This window comes from Centropristis striata, chromosome 20 (assembly GCF_030273125.1).
Source record: "Centropristis striata isolate RG_2023a ecotype Rhode Island chromosome 20, C.striata_1.0, whole genome shotgun sequence".
Lineage (NCBI taxonomy): Eukaryota > Metazoa > Chordata > Actinopteri > Perciformes > Serranidae > Centropristis > Centropristis striata.
The window spans coordinates 23,112,293-23,132,713 of NC_081536.1; the positions used below are offsets into that span (position 1 = coordinate 23,112,293).

The window sequence follows — 20,421 nt, forward strand, 5'->3', positions numbered from 1 at the left end:
CTGCAGAAATCATTTATCTAAATAGACATGATCACTTTAGTTATGATACTCCAACACTGGCTCTATATTACTGTACCATTGTGAATTCATTTTAATGTTATCGCAGACATTGTATTGGGAACAACATTTAATCGGGAGCAATAATCCGAACATTACATGCATCCTATTTAATTTCTGCAGCACCATTAGTATTCCCTTTGTTGTAGTTGACTGTTAATGCGGGTGTTTCGTTCGTTTGTATTTTATGATTCTATTTATTTACGTCCTGTACATGTATCCGAATTATTAACCCCATTTTTGTCCCATTGACGTTTTTGTAAATCGAATTTCTGTATTATACATTTAGCGTTTTTTGTTTTTTGTTTTTTTTTTGCTACTTGTTTTTGCTGCGTATTTCAGTGCATATAATGTTAGATTTTTTTCTTTTATGGTATTTTACAAGTCTTAACAGAAATTTGAAGGTTTTTTGCAGATACAGGTACAGGCAATTGTTATGAACACCAGTTTGGGTAATATCCATTGACGTGCAAAAAGAATAGTTTATGAATAAATAACGGGGATTATAGGCCTACCTGTTTTTTTGCAAACTCACCTTTCATTTTTATGCTGGAGTTTCCTTTTTTCTCATTGTTATCTTTATTTTTGTTCATGTTTATACTTAATACTGTGTAAAGACAGGCCTATGATCGATCAATCGACAAATAGAAATAAGTCTCAGACGCGTCGTGTGTACGCGCTGACATTTTCATTTAGAAAATGAAGTGAGAAGGGGTTTTTCTACCATTTTTTATTAATTGCAAGAAAACAGAAATAGTAGCCTATTAGTCTTTTTCAATCCATTATAGCAAACGATGTTACTTGTGATATTTGAGTTGCATCTCAGTTTCTTGGCCTTAAACTGCAACAATGACATGTTGAATTATCCTAAACGCATAGCGGTAATCTGGACTTTAAAGAATATAAACCTACATTAAGGTCGCAGTCTGAGATCCTGTCGGAAGAAGAAAATCAGAAAATCCAGAATTAAACGCCACTCAGGCAGAAACGTTTTTGTTTTCCGTTTTAATTCCCTGCGTAATGAAATTTCCTGTGCTTTGTGCTCCTGCGCTCTGCAGAAATGTGATTGAGGCTGTCTGGTCTCATCAGCAGACAATGACTTTAACATTTAGAAGGACAGTTGAGGCTCCGAGGCAGGAAAGGGTGTCCCAATAAAACCATATAGTCACGATGACTGTCTGGGCTAAATTACTTTATGGTGCCTCTCCCTGCGTGTCTCTGTGTCCTGAGCTGGGGGGAAAGTCACGTTTATTCTCCAAATGCATGCTGTTGCTTTATGACCCTGCAGTAGGATGAGCAGAGCGTTATATGGCCGCAATAAAGGAGCGAAGCGACGAGGCACTGCTCTGACTTTGACAAAACAAGGAGGCACAAACGTCTCTCTGTGGACTCAAACTCAGATACATACCTGACAGCAGAAAGACACCTTGACGTTGGAATAATATCATCATAATAAAAAAATATATGAATTGTGTTATTGGTCTATAATCCGATGAAACGTCAAACATGAATGAGATACTGCGTCTGCAGGATTTTCTCATGTGGGATCATATCAATAATGCTATGAGAACAACAATCATTCTTTTAGTACAAGTGGTCATTTTGGTACAGTAATGTAGTAGCTATTTTGTGTTTTTTTTTGTTTTGTTTTCATATTCCGTACAGAATATTATAAAAACAATGCATCTTTATTACTGGTATAATAAATGAACCATAGTAGTAGCCCGTTAGTTGTTATTGTGAGTGTTTCTCTATTCAATAATTAACTGCTAATTGTATTCAGCTAAAATAGACAAAGATTTCGCAGTAGATCATTATCAATTTTATTATTTGTATCAAAGTAGTAATAGATGCAGGCTGGGTGTGGCAGGAGTAGCCGGTTATCTTGTGTGTCTGTTTCTCTACATCTCTTCTACTACTAAAATATAAATATTCAATATATAAATTCACCTATAAATTATACAATACCACCGTCGTTTTATGATACGACTATTAGAATTGAACCCAACGTAGCAGTAATAGTGGGTCTACCGGTATGACTACTAGCAGTGTGTGTTTCTCTACTTAATACAATAAGCATAAAGATTCAATTCAAGAATTCTAAATTTAATACAATTGTATTATTAATACAGCTGTAAAAAAGCAAGCCAAACGATTGGCTACAAAAACATGAAGGATTGTAGAGGTAGTGGTACGACCTCAGTTCCAAAAAAGCTGGGACGCTGCGTTAAACGTAGGCCTAAATCAAAACAGTTTTCAGCAAATTCAGAATGAGTGTAGGGTTATCTATGCACAAAAACCAAATCTTTATCAGTTTGAACATTACATATATTGTCTTTGTACTGGATTCAATTTAATATAGGTCGCAAAAGATTTGCAAATCATTGCATTCTGTTTTTATTGCGTTTTTCACAGCGTGAATTTTTTTGGGATCGGGGTTGTAGCTTAGTTGGATTTTGTGTGTTTCTCTACTTGACACAGAAATGAACGTTTAATACAAAAAAGAAACATTCAATATACAGCCCGCTTTAACCAAACGGTTCCTGTGATTTCATGTTAATTATTAGTAATATGTTTATTATTATTATTATTATTATTATTATTAGTAATAGCAGTAGTAGCTAGAAGAATGACCAGGTAATGTTATAAAACTTTGCTAATACTGTAGCGTAAATATTAACCCATTTAATTCAAAATTTCCCAGACATGAAAATACCCAAATCATGTGCCTTTGAAATAATCAACCATTATAAAAGATAATATATAAAGATTTTTGTGGAAAAATAGGTCACACTTGTGACCGGTGGGATAAGGTTTGTATAACCATTGATACGTTTTAACATTTATCTTGTGTGTGATAGGCATAGACCTTCATTGTTGTAAAAACACATCTGAACCCCATAACTGCACTGGGTGACCATGGGTAAATTATAAGACAAGTCACGTTGTGTTTTTTATAGTAATTTTATGTCCCTTTGTAGTCATTTTGCGTTTCTCTGTAGTTATTTTGAGTCTCTTTGTACCTTGAATAAAAGCGTAAAACAGATGTGCCCCCGATGATCAGTGCGTCGCATAAAATATCAGCTAAAATAAGAATAAAAACATCAGGAAGAGTGCACAATTAACAATGATGATGTCATCCATCTTTTATTTCATAAAAAAAATCCCCACGAGCATCATGTAGAGCCTAAAATGAGAGCAGATGAAGGCTTCGTGTCATCACGTGTTCACAGCGCAGGCCTGCAGCTGGAGGCTAACATAGCCTGATGTGTTTCCCCTTTCTCCCTGCAGAGAGAAGTCCACCTCTTCCTCGTGAAAAACAAACAAAAACACTAAGATCCCGTTAATATTCCTATAATATTTTAACTTCATGTTATGGTACATTCTAAAATGAAAAACAGGTTGTGCATTGTTTCTGTGTGTAAACCGTCTTTCATGAGCTGTATGTAGCTGATTATTGTGACAGGAGGTAAAACAATTATAACCATCACACTGTAGCTTAGCATGACTGGTGTGTGTGTGTGTGTGTGTGTGTGTGTGTGTGTGTGTGTGTGAACATAGTGATCTGCATATTAGACTCACAGTAACAACAGATATACATGGCAACAACACAGCAACAACAATAACAACAAATAGGCCCATTCGGCCAATACATGCACAGTTTAAAAAACAAACAAACAACTAATCAACAAAGCTTATTCTGTTTTTTGAGGAACAAAATGTTAAAAGTCCCTTTTGGGTGTTATTGTAGGGGAGACTGGGGTCGGTTGTAACACAGAGAAACGATCCAATCTGTTTGTCTGACAGCACCTGAACACATCTGAAATACATTGTGAATCACTATTTTGTATTGTATTTATTTTAAAGGGTTTTTTTTGTTTATTTTATAGTTATAATCTTGTTAACTTGATGCACTTTTCTGCTCCTGAATAAATGCAAATCTTCCAGCTAAAATGAGATTATATTGGCAAACTGTCTAATAATCTGTAAGATTGTGGATATGCATGGCATATTTCAGCGTATTGCAACTAAGTACATGTTGTCTAAACACTATTATCTTGATGCATTTTTGTGTATTTTAGCAAATGGAAAGACAAGTACTCCTTAAAGATATACTATGCAGGATTTTCTTTTTTTAATGCAAAGTTTGTCTGATAACAGATTTCTAATTTGACGAAACCCCACAATTTTTTTTTATTTTTTCCTTGATTGCACAGTGAAATGAATTATTTCAGCTAAATAAAAAATAAAAATAATCAGAAACACTCCAATCCACAGTTGAGTGATTAAAACAACCCAACTGTGGTTTGATTGATATTCCCTTGACTGCACCCCTGGAACATGAATCAAAACAGATATCATATCTGTTTTTTCAAATAAACTCTTTGTATAAAGTAATCCCTTTCGCTCACGAACGTGTAGTTGTGTCTGTATCTGCAGAAACCCTGCCCCCTTCTCCTCTTTTCTTTTAATTTTGCTGTGTTCAGGACATGTTGCTCATGAGGCTTTAAAAAACATGGTGCTGAAAAACACCAATAAAGCAAGGTGAATAAAAAAAAAAAAAAAGTGTATCATGGGTCTGCTTTCACTTATTTGTTGAACTTTGGAGGCGGGGTCAAGTTTGAATGTACAAACAGTAAGCAACAGTTTCTGCATAGCAGGCCTTTAACACTGATATTCCTGCACAGAAGTAATTTAAATGCAGTAATGACTATCAAGAGTCACTCTTATATCTCACCTTGTGTTTTTTGTGCATAACTAGCCTATTAGCATTAAATAACATATCCATCTGTGTTAAAGTCATTGGTTATTTTTACTGGAGAAGCATGATGTTGGATGTTTCAGTTTAAAATCAAGTTATTGTATTTTTGATGCTTATTCCATGACATGTCTGGTTTACACAAACGTGAGTTCATCACATATGCATGAACACACATTGCACATGGTGGTTTTCATATATTTCACATGTAAAAAACAGCAATTTCACATATACTCTCTTGTGTAAGATGTTGACATGTGATAGAGTCACATATTTGTCAGGGTAACGGGGTTGATTACCAGAAGCAATAAAACTAAATAGCAGGACACACACACACACACACAGTTCAGTCACAACAAATGTATCTTATAAAACACCGGACCATGTAAATCAATTCAAATGACAGTATTTTAACGAAAGACTGTTAACAGACAACTTCAAGTTAAAGCTAAGAAAATGATTTGTTAAATGCACCAAATTCTCTTTTCCTTTTCACATAATTTACTACGACAACTCACAACTAAACGTCTCACTCTCGTCTCTTTCAGGCTATTATTCTATTATTATTATAAGGATTTTGTGTCTGGATTCTATTTGTTTAGGTTTCTTTTCCACAAGTACTTCATTTTAATTTGATATAAACATGCTGCAACTGTTTCAGACCAGAACCGACCTAGAGTACAGTCACGTCTGGCACACTGAAAGCATTTTTATGAGGACAATAGCTTTTGCATTAAATCATAAAACGCAATTTAGATTTTGGCAGAAAGCACAGACAATTTATGTGAAGTCAAGTGTGTGTCAAGTAGTTTCAGTTTTAGACATGTGAAATATGCAGCCTTATCAAAAACAGATGTTTAAAAGTCTTTCATATCAACTCGTATGTTCTTTTGATTCAATTTATGGATATTTCTGGACATTTTATTCTGAGCATTATTTACAAGTACCCCAGGTTACAGGTTGACTGTCTTCATTTTGTAACATGCAGATGGAAGAATTTCACAGCAGAGTTCAGATCATCTAACATGAAAAAGGCCAAAGGAATATTTTTTTATAAAAGTGTTACAACACATCCTGGTCTCCCCTGCAGAGTCTCACTGCAGCTTTAAACGCTTCACAATCCGTTGCTTAGTAACAGCTGCTCATGCCAGCTGCTGTTAAAGATGATGGGCATCTTGGAGCACTGCGTCTCTTTTATCAGCTATAACATCGCCACCTCCTCACCTAACCTATATCCTGGGAAAAAAAATAACAGCCGCCTTCTTCAAATCCATCATTCATTAACACTCCTCCTCTCCCGGATCATCAGCTTCTTCATCTTCATCCGTCTGTTCTGGAACCAGATTTTGACCTGCCGCTCTGTCAAATTTAAGAGTCCTGCCACCTCCAGACGCCGGTCCCTGGTCAGGTACATGTTGTAGAGGAACTCCTTCTCCAGCTCCAGGGTCTGGTGCTTGGTGTACGGACACCTCTTCTTCCGGGTGGACTTGGCGTGGATCCAACTAGCAGATGGATTTTCTGCAGGAGAAACACACAGAGTGGCATAGATTTTTACTTTAACCGCACACCAGTATATTTACTTTCTGCTGTTGCACTTCAAAGGCTGAGAAAATATTCTCAGGAACTAGCTTTATGAGCCTGCAACTTTTGGCTCATTAGAAAAAGAAACAATAACACATGCTTAAGCTCCATAAATACTGACAGTATTCTTGCTTTTACAGAGGCTAAAATAGCTTTATTAGCATCAGGGTTGTTTATGCCCTCGTTTTACCCTTCCTTCATTTTAATAATTTAAGCTAATGTGACATTATGTTAATTTATGTCTGTGGTTTCTGATGTAGCCATAGACCTTTTAGGATGAAAATGTTTTTGGGAGGACAGCAAGCAGCAATAAATACAGCAGAGTACCCAATAAAGTCTAAATCTCTGTAGGCAGCGTTGGTAAAGAGCCAAACTGAGCCTCATATTTAGAATTATTAAACTGCAGTTGGGGAGGGGTATTTGAACCTATGACTGATCTGAAATATTTTATTGGCCACTTAAAAAAAGTGAAGCATCCAGAGAGTACTGTGAAATGAAAATTATAGTTAAACAGACAGCAAGAGAGCAACAAGTATTTTTGGTTGGTAGTCATGCATTCACACACAGGACATATTTGCTCACTTTCCTTAAATTTCTGAATTATTCATATGATTAACTGGATTTCAGGTTACCACAGATCTCCTGAAAACTGTTATCTACTAATATGTAGAACACTGAGGTATATTTGGGCTATTTAAAATGTTAAAAACCTCATTCATGACACAAAAAACAGGAGTTACTTTTATTCAGTTGCACATAAAAACAATAAACCAGGGGGGAAATAATAGTAGCCAATAACTGTACTGTTACTGGCATCATCATCATAATAATAATAAATATTATGATTAAAAGAATAACATAATGATATTAATAATAGTAATAATCTCATTTAAATAATATAATATATTTTGGTTTATTGTCATTCAAACTTATTTGTGGCTATACTATTATGTAATATATAATACATATTTTTATTTTAAGTAAATTAATTGTTATTATTTTGTATTATTATTATTATTATTATTATCATTATTATTATTATTCAGACTGTTGCTGTTTGAGGCATGCTGCATTATGAAGTTACCCCTGTGCAAGCTACAAACAGTAGAGGGCCTATAAATCATTAGGGTCGTTTTGGATATGCATGCTTTTACAATATATTGGCTGCAGCATGTCAACTATTTTTTTAGACAAATACTCTTCGAGCATTAGTTGCAAGAAAAATAGAAAAACTCATAACTACAGTCAGAGAAATGCAGCGCGAGCTACCTGCGTTTTTTTCTTTAGTGACAAATTGTTAAATAACAGCAATAGCACCTTAATTATTTTAATGGACAATAAAGTTTTATATTTTACCGTTTACAAGACATTTATAGGGCTATAAAAGTCACACACACTTACTTACTTAGGCCACATTCTCCCTCTGTGTCACACACTCACACACACACACACACACACACTCACACAAACACACACACACGGACACACACTTGTGTATTACTTCTTAAATGCTAATAAACATTCCTGAGTTGGAGACTATATCTGTCTTTACCCGGGTCGAGCTGTGGCTTTGTTTTTCTCTCCTCGTCTTCTTTTTTGGGCTCCGGCTTTCTGCCCAGCTCCTCGACGGTGCCAAGCCGCTCGAGGACCACCTCAGTAGGGCTGGCGAAGCTGGAATCCCCGGGGCTGTCGTGCGACGGAGGGGAACTCTCGGGTTTCACCGCTTCATACCTCGGGCTCGGATTGGAGAGGTCACCCTGAGCGGGGACACACCCGGGGAAGCCGACAGACGCATGTGACAGAGAGGTCTCAGAGGTGGGAGTCGCCTCCTCCCAGCAGCGGACGAACCTGCTCTCGGTAGCGGCGGCGGATGCGAGGTGCTCGGTGTGGGTCTGCGTCTGCGAGCCGTAGTACGGGTGGTGGTGGCTCAGGAGGTGATGTGGGTGAAAAAGGCCGGGGATGGAGGCGCCGGGGTTGGACTGCAGCTGCGGAGAGGAGGGCGAGGAGGAAGTGGAGGTGTTCTCCCAGGGAGAAAAGCCATTTAAGCCCGTTTGTTTGTTGGAAAAATGTGAAAAATCCGGAATGTGTGAACCGGGGGTCCCCTCCTCCTCCTCCGCTCTCCGGGCTGGCTTTGCGCAGCCGGCCGCCGAACCCTGCAAACCACCCGGGATGAAATGTGCACCGTACGGCTCCTCAGTCTGGATCCCCATCATGGAATAATAATTCGTTAGCGACATGTTTATTTTATTATTTCAATAAAAAGACACTTAAGTGCGACTGTAAAACGTTAGATGGGCTGGTATAGTGGCTTACATCCTCCCCTAAAATGGTAGTTTTTTTTTCCTGCCCTTACCTTCTTCTCGACTGCCTATTGGTCACACCGCGGATCACATGGCTAGACTGTATTTACCCGCTATAGGAAATAAATCTAATTCTTTTGTGCTCAGAAATGTGATCGCATGCCTTCTAGTCGGCTGCCAGATGGGCCTGAATGTAGCATATAGGTTTTTAAAACTAGGGGCTTCTTCAAGCACCGTTTTACAAGCAGAATAAAAAGTAGCCAGGAGTCGTTTACAAGCTTGTTTTAAGTGTGTGTGCGCGTGCGTGTGTGTGTCAGATAGACTTTTGCATGTAGGTGCTGCAGCCAGGCCACTTTTTCAGTAGCTACAAAATAAAAACTTATTCGGTATGTATAATTTGTGGAGGAAAAACACAGTATGCCAATTTAATGTAACGGGAGTGATCTTTGTCTGGACAAGGGCTCTTCTTATCCATAATCTTACAATAAAAATATTATATAGGCTATTTCTCAGAAGAATTGAGACAAACATCCTCGAAGTTCATGCTGCAAGGTGTTAGCTTATTACAGTATGTAGTTTTTTTTAATTGCATTTGTTTCAGTGGAGTTATTCACTCGTGGAAAAGTCTTTTTCGACTACAGTTTTTTATTTTTATTAATTAATTAATTTTACTTACTTACTTACTTACTTACTTACTTACTTACTTACTTACTTAACTGGCTGACACAATTTATTAACAATTTAATAAGCTATGATGCATGCTTGTACAAAGTGTGGATTTTATTAAGTTAAAAAATTGCTTATTTATATATATTTTTATCTTATTGTCTGAGTAAGGATTGAATTTGCCCTGGGAATAGGTTAAATAAACCTAATTAGATTTTCTAAAAAATATCTGGGCTGTTTTTCTGTCATATGAATAATTAATACTTTGGAAAACACTAGGATAAATCTATTCGTCAAAATGAACCAGTGGTGATGGCCTGCTCAAGGTGTACATTAAACTACTTGCAATTCAAATATTAGTGATCAGTTTAAAGGCTTTCTCTATTCCCCCTCTTTGTGCCCATGTTTGAGTGTGAATGTGAATTCCCATTGGCTGGAGGTGAGGATGAGGAGCAGTATGTGGGCTAAAGTTTAAAGACACAAACGAGCTGCGTCTCTCCTGCATGTTTTCTGCCCCTCTAACATAGACCTTGATCGCAGTGTCTTGTGCAGCGTGAGCGCCATCTGCTGGCCGGATGAGTTAAAACAGCAACACAAGCACTTTCCAAGAGGGACTCCCAAACTTTATCATGCTACATAAGACATTTAAGCAAGCGGGGCACTTTAATGCATCCTTTTTTATTTAGCACTTTATTAAGTTACTATCAGCTCCGTCAACTGGTCTCAGTGATAAAATAAAGAAACACATGATTCAGCACTTGTGATTTAATTTAGCTGGACCCTTGAGAGTTCAGGCCAGAGGGTGTTATTGCAGTGCTTTACTGTAGGGGGCAGTAACATCACCACTGCTAAGTGTAAAACCCTAAGTGTTTGCTGTGTAAAAGTAATTGTTGAGAAATGCATTGAGGAAGCCTTTAAAATTAAATTATCTGACTCCAACACAAAATCCTCACCCATTTCTCTGCGCTGATCGTTTGATGGGGAATGATGAGCAGGGCATGTCCAAATTTTCAGTTTAACTTCACTTTATTACAATACCTCAAGAAATATGCAGTTTACAGAGTCTCTGGGTTCAATCCACCTGTCCCTGATGCAACATTAGGCTGGTCAGTTCATGAAGGCTGAACCAAGTCTAATTTCCCTAAAACCCAGTTTTATATCCTAACAGAGGTTTAATAAAAAATGTAGGTAGAACTCTCCAGAAGTCACCTCCTTTCAATCCGTTGATTTGTCAGTTTATTGCATATGTGGACACGTCATGTCACCAAGCAGAGAAGACAGTTATCTTTCTGCTCAGCACATCATGTCCGTGACCTGACCTGGAACAAACTTTCAAATTTTTCAGTTTACCATTAAGGCGTCATCCAACTAAAATGTTAGCCCATTTAATTTAGCCTCTGGGTAAATTTTTGTTGCAGATGTGATCACACATTATGTTAATTCCATTGCTAAGTAAAAACATTCAGACAACAACACCACGTGAATGGCCTCAAACAACGTTAGAACAATCAAGCTTTTTTAAAATAAGCAAGGCTTGTAGTTTGAGTAGATATTTTTTTCATTTTGTAAGACATTTTTATTACATAACAAATTTGAAAAGTGCCACAAAAAAGTTTCCCCTTTTAATGTCACATGAATATGCTGTTTTTGTTTTCAAAGGCTTTGATCCATTAGAAATGGATTTAAAATTAAACTCAGTGTTTTCATAGAGGAAAAAGTCCATCAAAGCTCCTTCAAAACAAACAACAAACACTTCTTCTTACAGAAATATTGTATCAAATATTTTAATACTTAAATAATACATGCATATGTTAAAATCCAAATTACATCCATTGATTTGTCAGTTTATTGCATATGTGGACACGTCATGTCACCAAGCAGAGAAGACAGTTATCTTTCTGCTCAGCACATCATGTCCGTGACCTGACCTGGAACAAACTTTCAAATCACAAACTCCTGCCTTGGTATGACTTGCAGAGATATTATTGAAGCACAGATTTTGCAACAAACAATATCCACATAAAATATATCTTTTTGTGATAATTGAATCTAAAAGTTTTAGCAGATGGAGTAAATGTATTTAGTTTAATCATAGTTTAAAAACAATATTAGCACAGGAGCATTGTAGCAAAGCAGCTTGCATGATCAATCCACCAATGCACAGAGAGGGCACACACACTGACAGTGAACCACGTATACATAGATATTGATGTATGTCAACAGACAGTGATCCACGTCCACCGAGACGGACAACAGAGACAGAATAAGAGACAGAATAACAGATAGTTCTAACATCATGCAGGCTAATGTATTTACATTAATGTGACAGACTAGAAGAAGCAGGAAATGATACTGCTTAAGTTTCCCACAATGCATTGCCATAAGCTGACACCAACTGTTTTTAAGGTTGCAAATCTACTAGTGAAGTAAAATTTGTACTCTTGCATTTATTCTTTCTATTGCTATTATTTTTTTTTTTTAGCAGTATTGCTTTTACTATTACTATTAGCATTGCTACTGCTATTTCCAGTGCCTCTTAGACTGGAAGCACCTCACTTTAAGTCCACCTAAAAGTAATATAAAAACATTAAATAAATATAGTTGTCAGCAGATATTTAGATATTTAGATTTAGTTTTGTCAACTACTAGCCTCATGTCATTCATTACCCTTCTACTGATCAATGAACATATGAGTGGCCACAAGAGGTATAATTTATCAATATGTTATTTAAACACATATCTGAGTATACCGCAACATTATATTGTGCTATAAACTATTGATTAAATGTTATAGTGATTATAAATCACGTTGGCTGAGTCAGTGATCTCTTTTAAGTCTCTTCTCAAAACATACTTTAATCTGAGAGCCTTTCCTGATTTTACCTGAGCTTTAACTGTCTTTGAACTTTACACAGGATGTTTTCATTTTTCTTATATGACTGCTTTGTTATTTAAACACTTAAATTACTTTTTTAAAAATAAAAATTTTAATGTCTTTTATGTTTTAATATGCCTTTGTAAAGCACTTTGTGACCTGTGTTGAAAAGTGCTCTATAAATAAAGTTTGTTATTATTATATTATTATTCTAATAAACGCTAAATAGGGAGGATAAGTGTTACACTTTCACTGCAACTGCAAGGACTGCTTATTCTGCAAGCATTAATATTAACTGCTAAAAATCCATGCTATAATATTCCTCTTTCTCCTTCTAACGACAATACTGCTGCTATAACTGCCATTATACTACTATTACTACTGCTGCTGATACTATTAACCCCAATACTGCCTCTCCAATTTTTCCTACCATTATTACTATTTGCACTACAATAGCTACAAATATGCCACTGTTACAGCTTTTACACAAACTCTGCTACTCGAATACTTGTCTGATTATTGAAACTAAATTCTATAATAGATCAAAACATCATGATGCTTACCTATAATAAAATAAGTCAATTTAAATCGTGCCTGTGTTGGTAGAAAGGGGGTTGTTTGAGTCTAGTGGTTGAGTTTATTGTAGGTCATTAGGCTGAGTGCCTTTAGTTCCAACCAGAAACACAATCTCTCCTTTCATCTCCCTAGCTTTCTTTTACCCACACACACACACACACACACACACACACACACACACACACACACACACACACAGACTGAGGGAATGTGTGAGACAAAGAAAGAAAGACAGAGACAGCAGACTGTCTGTATTGCCCCAATAAAAGTCATTAAGTTGAGGAAATGGTGGTTGTGGCGGTGCAGTGTGTTATGTTGTGGTTGTTTTGCGGTTCAAGGTTCATTTGCAGCCTTGGACTCACTCACTGTGTGTTTCCGCTGTTGTTCAAAGTCTGGGTCGGGATCCCAGAGTAGAAACAAGAGAGAAAACATGACAAAAAAGCTATTAACTTTAACTTGTTTTCTTTTATAGTTTGACACTTAGATTTTATATTCAGGTAACCCGGGGCAGCAATTACCTGCTCAATAACCGTCTTTTTACTTAGTGTGGTGGTGTTTACCATTAAGGCGTCATCCAACTAAAATGTTAGCCCATTTAATTTAGCCTCTGGGTACATTTTTGTTGCAGATGTGATCACACATTATGTTAATTCCATTGCTAAGTAAAAACATTCAGACAACAACACCACGTGAATGGCCTCAAACAACGTTAGAACAAACAAGCTTTTTTAAAATAAGCAAGGCTTGTAGTTTGAGTAGATATTTTTTTCATTTTGTAAGACATTTTTATTACATAACAAATTTGAAAAGTGCCACAAAAAAGTTTCCCCTTTTAATGTCACATGAATATGCTGTTTTTGTTTTCAAAGGTTTTGATCCATTAGAAATGGATTTAAAATTAAACTCAGTGTTTTCATAGAGGAAAAAGTCCATCAAAGCTCCTTCAAAACAAACAACAAACACTTCTTCTTACAGAAATATTGTATCAAATATTTTAATACTTAAATAATACATGCATATGTTAAAATCCAAATTACATAAAGTGGCTAGAAATGCAAGGACATACTCGTAACAAAAGTAGTGGATAGGCATCAAACAACCACATTGATTGTCATTCAGAATTTAATTACATTAAACTAATCACAAAGCACATGAAAGTGAATATGACTGTCTCATGTCATATCTTTACAGTCTAGTAAAAATATTAATATGAAATGTCACAGATATCAGAATAATTAATGCTGATTGTCTTCTCTTGCCGAAATGATTTCCATCATATGCTAACTAGATGGTAAAATTAGATTAATAAGATATAAGTATATTTTTATTCATTATTTACCTTTGATTATAAACAAATTCACAGGAACACCATGATTGATTGTTATAAAATCATGACATCAAGATAGATAGATAGGTAGACATAGATTGTAGCACCATGTTGTCCTATTGCACCGAAACTCTTTATAAAGAACATAATGCAGAAAACAATGCATGCATGATTTAGAAAATGTGTTAGCTATTTATTTTCTTTTTTATTTATTCTTTATCAAAATTGTAATTGTAATTGACTGATAATCAAAATGTTATTTTAGCTATTTTTTATTTTTTTATTGTTGTTTTCTCATTTTTCTCATCATTTTAATTTCTAGCACAGGTTGACAGTGTAATACATTGTATGTATAATGCATAATAATGTTAAATGCTCTTGAAAAAATTATAAATAAGAAAGCAACCATTGCATGGTAATATTGGTGTTAACTAGATAATCTTTCTTCTTTAATATTGGCATTAGTATCAGTCTCAAAAGTCCCATGTCAGTTGGGCTCTAATAGATTGATATAGATACTATTCACATATTAGATTGTCAGCAGTGCAAGTTAACATCAAAACACATCCAAATAATTAATCAGACACTCTCAGAAATGTGAAGTTCAAAACAAGGTTTCACAGACAAGCGTGTAAAGAGGTTCATGTGTATTTGATGTTTCCCTTTATTTCGTTTTCTTGAAAGAAAAAGGGATGAAGAATGTATGTTTACATTCCTTAGTATTTATAGGCTAAGACATGAAGGCCTGAGGCAGAGTTCATTTCTTCACAGTGAGCCACATGTCTTCACAGGGAAGTTAGGTTTAAATAAGGCAAGAGGAGGATTCTGAATGTTTTCTGTATAAAAGTGGAAATTTTCAGAAAAATCTGGGTTTTTTTGTCTGCTGGGATATGTTTTATACTCTAGAAAAACATTGGAGTCCTCCTTTGTTGGCAGGAACTTCAGTTCATTTATTTGTTTGTGCCTTGATTTAATTTGTTGTTGCATATATAGTTGGAATGATAGTGTTCCGGCGGAGTTGTCACACTGTTTGTGCATGACCAAGACTGTCTCTTACTTCTTTGTCCATCAGAACAGGTGATATCCTGCGTGGTACAGCAGAGTCTCTCTTCTCAGTTTCTTCTCTTTCATTCTTCTGTTCTGGAACCAGATTTTCACCTGTCTGGGTCAGCAAAGAAAAAAAAGCAACTTGTTTTCACCATCTGATTTATTTTGTGTTGCTCTAGCTCAGAAAGAGGTTATTTAAAAAAATAAAGCACCAAACATAATATTCATTGGGGATGAATGCAACTTGTTTTGCCCTCAGTGACATCTGTCCTTAGACTATAACAGTCTAATGTGAACAATTTGCATGTCAATACATTTCTTTTTAAATATATGGGAATATGTTTCAAAATGTTTCTTTTCCATGCTTATGAATTTATTGTATTTGAAATATTAACAAGTTGATTTGAAAAAGATCAAGTGGGTAGTAATAATATTAGCAAGAAAAATAGTAAATATACTTTTTTGATTTTAATATAAATTGGTTGTTGTTGGTTTTTGTCCTGTTTTTATATATATTTTGCATGGAAAAGCCAATGTTTTGAATGAACAAATTGGGATCTGACCCTGTCCTCAATGCATATGCATGCTGTTTATCTTATATTATTGATTAGTTACCACAAGTAGCAATTATATTAATTATCAAACAATTATGTTAATGATTCAAGTAGGAAAATCGAGAAAAATGACAATCAAAATAAAGCCCAAGGTGACATCTTCAAATGTCTGTTTATCATCCCAAAACAAAGAGATATTCAGTTATAATATATTTAAAAACAATATCCAACAGTGGAGAAGCCTAAAACACAAAAAGGCCAAACAATTAGAAAGTTATCAGCAACTATTTTTTTAAATCGGCTGCCATTTAGGCTATTGTTATAAGTCTAATTAACTGTTGTGTTGTTAAAATCAAATACTGTATATAGTCATGCTAATTAATCTTCCATTGGTTTCTTTGACACTTCTGCTGGGTCCAGTGTGATGACGCGTCTTGCTATTACGTGTATTGAGTAGCCTATTTAATGCCTCGCTGCAGCCTGAAGCTGATATGCTGAGAAACACCTGAGCAGCCGAACAATCATCCCTAATTTACCCTCATCTAACTCCAGCTGGAGCAAAGTTAGACAGGTTTCTTTTTACCCTTGCAGGTGAAACTGTGTCCAGGGTTCAGACCTGCAGCCCTATAATTGAATAAAGAAAAAGTGCACCGTGCACGCACCGGTCTGTAAGGCGCAGAAGGCGGGACAGCTGCATGCGTCTGTCCTTGTTGATGTATATGTTGAAGAGAAACTCTCTCTCCAGCTCTGTGATCTGCAGCCTGGAGTAAGGACAGCGCTTGTTTCTCCTCACACAAGGCTCTGCTGGAGAGAGAGGGGTGATATAGGCCCCGAAAAAAAGGTTATTGCAAAAAAAAAAAAAAAAGGATCTTAGACCTATAACAGATAGGCTTATATAAAAACAATAGCCTACATAATTATAATCCAACTTTAGATGTTTCTAATGTAAAATAAGAACATGTGCAACACAGCTCTGGTGAATGATAATAGACCCAACTCTTCCAAACACGCACAGAGGATGAGCAACTATTTAAAACTGCTTATAAATAAAAACACATGTGAACAGTCTGAGTTTAATTAAAATTAAATAATTTGAGGTGAATGTCAAGGTCGAAGTTCAAAAAGATAACCTGACTTCCGTGCGAATAAGTCATGCTTTTATTGCAAAGTGTTACACAATTGCAGATCAAAAGTGAAGTCACACGCAAAACATGCGTATTCAGGCCCACATGCATGTTTATTATCATGTGACTGTTTCCACAGCCAGCCGGGCGTGTAGCTAATTTCTAACACATGGAAGGAAAACTAGAAGATTAACTAACTTCACTGTGTAAATTGATGAATACGCATATTTATCGGCAAATAGAAAATGGAGCCATATCTAGGCTATGGAAAATGGTTCGGATGTGGATCGAATACAGGGCGATTATACATCAGAATCTACGCGGATTTAAGAGAATTATACTGGTATTTTGGTTAGATATAGACACCATAGAAAGAAAGTAGGCCTTGTGTAATTTTTAATGATGGCATTATTTGGTCTAGTGGCCTATCCCAGTGGATTTTTTTTTACTTGGTCTTATAAAATATACAAGCATAAAATGAATAAAAACAGACAAACAGCATATACAACAAATAAACAACTGCATAACTAAAATAAAAGTATGAATTTCAGGTGCCAATGTTTTAGCGGAAAAATGAGGCCTATCCTTTTATATAGGCTACAATAACATGGAAGGAGTCACTAGAAGATATGTAAATTATGATACAAATATGTAATATTTCTATTAAAACAAGTAGGCCTATGATGTCAAATATGAAGTTATCAGTTGTAGCCACAAATCTCTTGTCTGCCTATAAAGAGTTGTGGGATTTTGAATAGGTCTCCACATAGCCTACTTTGAATTAGGATTTAAACCAGATTTATCCACGCATTTTCTCTTTGAAATTATATCAGATTGTTGTGTAACCTCCACTCACTCGGGCCATGGCTGCAGTCTCCTGCGCTGCTGCTGGATAACGGTGCATCCTCCTCGTCCTCCCTGCCGGCCTGAGGAGCCTCTGACTCGGCCTTCACCTTGCTCCTCTCCTCGGTGCGACAGCTCATCCACTCGACTCCATCCGCGTCTTTCTGCTGTTGGCTCCCATGTGTAACCTGTGCGTTCGGGTCCAGTCCTCTGTCTGCATAGTCAAAAAACTGGTCGAAAACCGGCGGCAGGACTCTACTCCTCCCTGCCGGGAAGAGGAGCTGTGAGTCCGGGTTGAACGCCGGGAATCTGCCGGGGAAACGCCGCGCGTCTCCGGCGAGAAAACGAGGACCAGATGCGCTGTAAACCGATCCACCGTACAGGAAACCCTCTTTACCTGCGGTGAATAAGGTCTCTGGTGAGGACGCCAAGCCCTGGTACTCGTGATGAACAGCTTCCACCGGCGGCGCAGAGGTGTTGGGCCGGTTCTCCTGCTGGAGGCTCCATCTCCACGGAGGACGGTGCTGCTGTCCGGGCTCAGGGTGGCTGTAGCCCCGGTAGTCCTGCAGTCCTCTCGCCGAAGCGCTGCTGTGCTCCGTTAAAAGCGATGGAGCGATGGAGCCAAAGTCTGACTTTGACGAAAACGTGCAGCCTGGTAAATACATGGACAGTTAAAATACTTTTAACTAGGCTAAATTCTAGCAAGGCTGTGGTTTGGCCAGTGATCTAACAAAACCTACAAAAAGTTCGCCATAAACAGGGATCAGTGTTTCTCTATAGTAGCAAATGTAGCAATTGTATTTAATATGAACTTAATATAAACCTAGATCTGCGTCCTGGCAGATAAAACAAGAAGCGTGAATATTACACTACTTAAATAAAGGTTCCACATCTCTTCATTTCCCCAGTGAAACCACATCTCAAAGTCCTTTGGAAAGAGAGGAAAACATAGTCTTTGACCTTGAGCATGTCCAAATTGGGACTGCTGCACAATTTAAAAAGGCTGGGCTGCATGTGTCTGTGGTCAGGCCATGTCACATCCAAGCCTGGCCAGCCCCGAACACACACACACACACACACACACACACACACACACACACACACACACACACACACACACACACACACACATTCTGTATAGAACATAAATACATTGCCAAGAGCTTCAATTTAAGTTTAAACCCTGCAGGGTAAACAGGCACTGAAGTGTTATATCTCTGTATCCTTTAAATCGTTTTTCATGCACAAAGTAAAACATTAATTTAGCACAGTGATTGTCATAAGACTTCTTGCATTTTCAACTTGTAAAACCCATCCTAATGTTCAGAGTAAATATCCTCCTAATAAGGTGCCCAAACAAGTCCTGCATGAAGCTGGACTTCAAAGCCCATTTTTAAGAACCTCTGAGGGAGGCTTAGTTGGGGCTAAATGTACTTTAGAGCCCTTTAAATGTTTTTTATTGTCAGTGATCACCCGTCCTGTCCTGCGTGTGTGCTCAAACTGAGGCTAATTAGAAGCAAACATACACGTGCAGTTGAGATGATAGAAGCTTGGGGTCTGTTTAGCTTCATCTCATCTGTTTTTACTGAGATATTGTACAGAATACGTTCTACAAATAGGCCTACTTTGTCAACAGGACACAGCGTCAAATTATGTGTTTGAATTGAAAATAATGACACGATATTCAGATTATTTTACACTATGAACATCTTTGGATAATTGCATTGTGAGTTATATTGCAAATTTGCTTTAAAAACTCAAAACGTAGATTACCAATTTGTTGTGCAATTCCATTAGAAGCCCATTTTTTGTAAACTAAAAGATGTTTTTTGTTTGTTTTATTTAATTTTTTTTTTTCATTTGGTGGGTTTGTTTTGCATCATGATCATCACCAACTTATTCTTAATCTTCCCTTTATATGCAACACCAAAAAGATTACTATTTTTTAGTTAGGAGTTCAGGAAGTTCATTCTGCTAAGTTGTCCTATCACTCTCCAAATATAATTATTGGCTCGTAAAAGTACTTGTAGTTGTTTTCGAACCAGCACAAGCAGTACTGGTAGGGAAGTAACATTAGTTGAGCGGTTGTCCTCAGGTTACATTTTAATAATATCCTTATGAAATACAATATGTAACAGCTCTGAAAAAGGAAACCCTTGTGGCGTTTTGGGGATTTTCCCATTTATTACTCAATACATATTAATGTCTAATCAAAAGACTTTCAATATTTTATGCATTCAATCATCATGAATACATCTCACTGGAACACATCAGTGTTGTTCTGCAGAAAGGTCACTGACACTGAATACCCAGAGTTATGTTTTTGATGTTGCATATAGACCATATAACAGGCTGGATTCAGACATGCCTGTTAATTAGCCTATAGGCACTGTTGTTAACATGAGTGCTGCTGAGACGCATGTGACAGAAAATAATGATGTCTTAACACAAGCACAAACTCAAGATTCCACTTCTATTAATTATTTTAATAATAAAAAAAACATTTAAAGCTAAAAACCCAGAAAAAGGCAGTTGCTGCTTCAGAGAAAGATTGCACCCTAAAGGGCTATGAACCCGGCCCTTAAATGACCACAGCAACTTTAAACTTAACTACCCCAGAAAGAAAAAGACCTGAAACAGGCCTACCAAGTGAAATTAAGCATATTTACCGTAACAAAACAAAGGCTTTGTGCTGGTGGGGAGCTGGGCTCT

The 20,421-nt window shown here is 36.7% G+C and overlaps 2 protein-coding genes across 2 annotated transcripts; both read right to left on the bottom strand.

Annotated features, from left to right (window-relative positions):
- Positions 1 to 5,152: 5,152 nt before the first annotated feature.
- LOC131993398 (homeobox protein Hox-D9b-like) lies at positions 5,153 to 8,704 on the bottom strand. Its single transcript, XM_059359297.1, has 2 exons — positions 7,950 to 8,704; positions 5,153 to 6,334 (listed from the first exon to the last, which is right to left on the bottom strand). Exons 1-2 carry the CDS (start codon positions 8,632 to 8,634, stop codon positions 6,090 to 6,092), a joined length of 930 nt encoding a protein of 309 aa, XP_059215280.1. The 5' UTR covers positions 8,635 to 8,704; the 3' UTR covers positions 5,153 to 6,089.
- Positions 8,705 to 15,062: 6,358 nt separating this feature from the next.
- Positions 15,063 to 18,374, bottom strand: LOC131993399 (homeobox protein Hox-D11b-like). Its single transcript, XM_059359299.1, has 3 exons — positions 17,723 to 18,374; positions 16,405 to 16,546; positions 15,063 to 15,303 (listed from the first exon to the last, which is right to left on the bottom strand). Exons 1-3 carry the CDS (start codon positions 18,372 to 18,374, stop codon positions 15,210 to 15,212), a joined length of 888 nt encoding a protein of 295 aa, XP_059215282.1. The 3' UTR covers positions 15,063 to 15,209.
- Between the last annotated feature and the right edge of the window lie 2,047 nt (positions 18,375 to 20,421).

Bases quoted from the DNA above. Each gene is read 5' to 3' on its own strand.
- LOC131993398 (XM_059359297.1), bottom strand. From the start codon at position 8,634: ATGTCGCTAACGAATTATTATTCCATGATGGGGATCCAGACTGAGGAG. The intron at 6,335-7,949 runs GTAAAGACAGAT...TTTCTCCTGCAG, and splicing joins AAAGCCACAGCTCGACCCGG to AAAATCCATCTGCTAGTTGG.
- LOC131993399 (XM_059359299.1), bottom strand. From the start codon at position 18,374: ATGTATTTACCAGGCTGCACGTTTTCGTCAAAGTCAGACTTTGGCTCC. The intron at 16,547-17,722 runs GTGAGTGGAGGT...CTCTCTCTCCAG, and splicing joins AGACTGCAGCCATGGCCCGA to CAGAGCCTTGTGTGAGGAGA. The intron at 15,304-16,404 runs GTGCGTGCACGG...TTGCTGACCCAG, and splicing joins CTTCTGCGCCTTACAGACCG to ACAGGTGAAAATCTGGTTCC.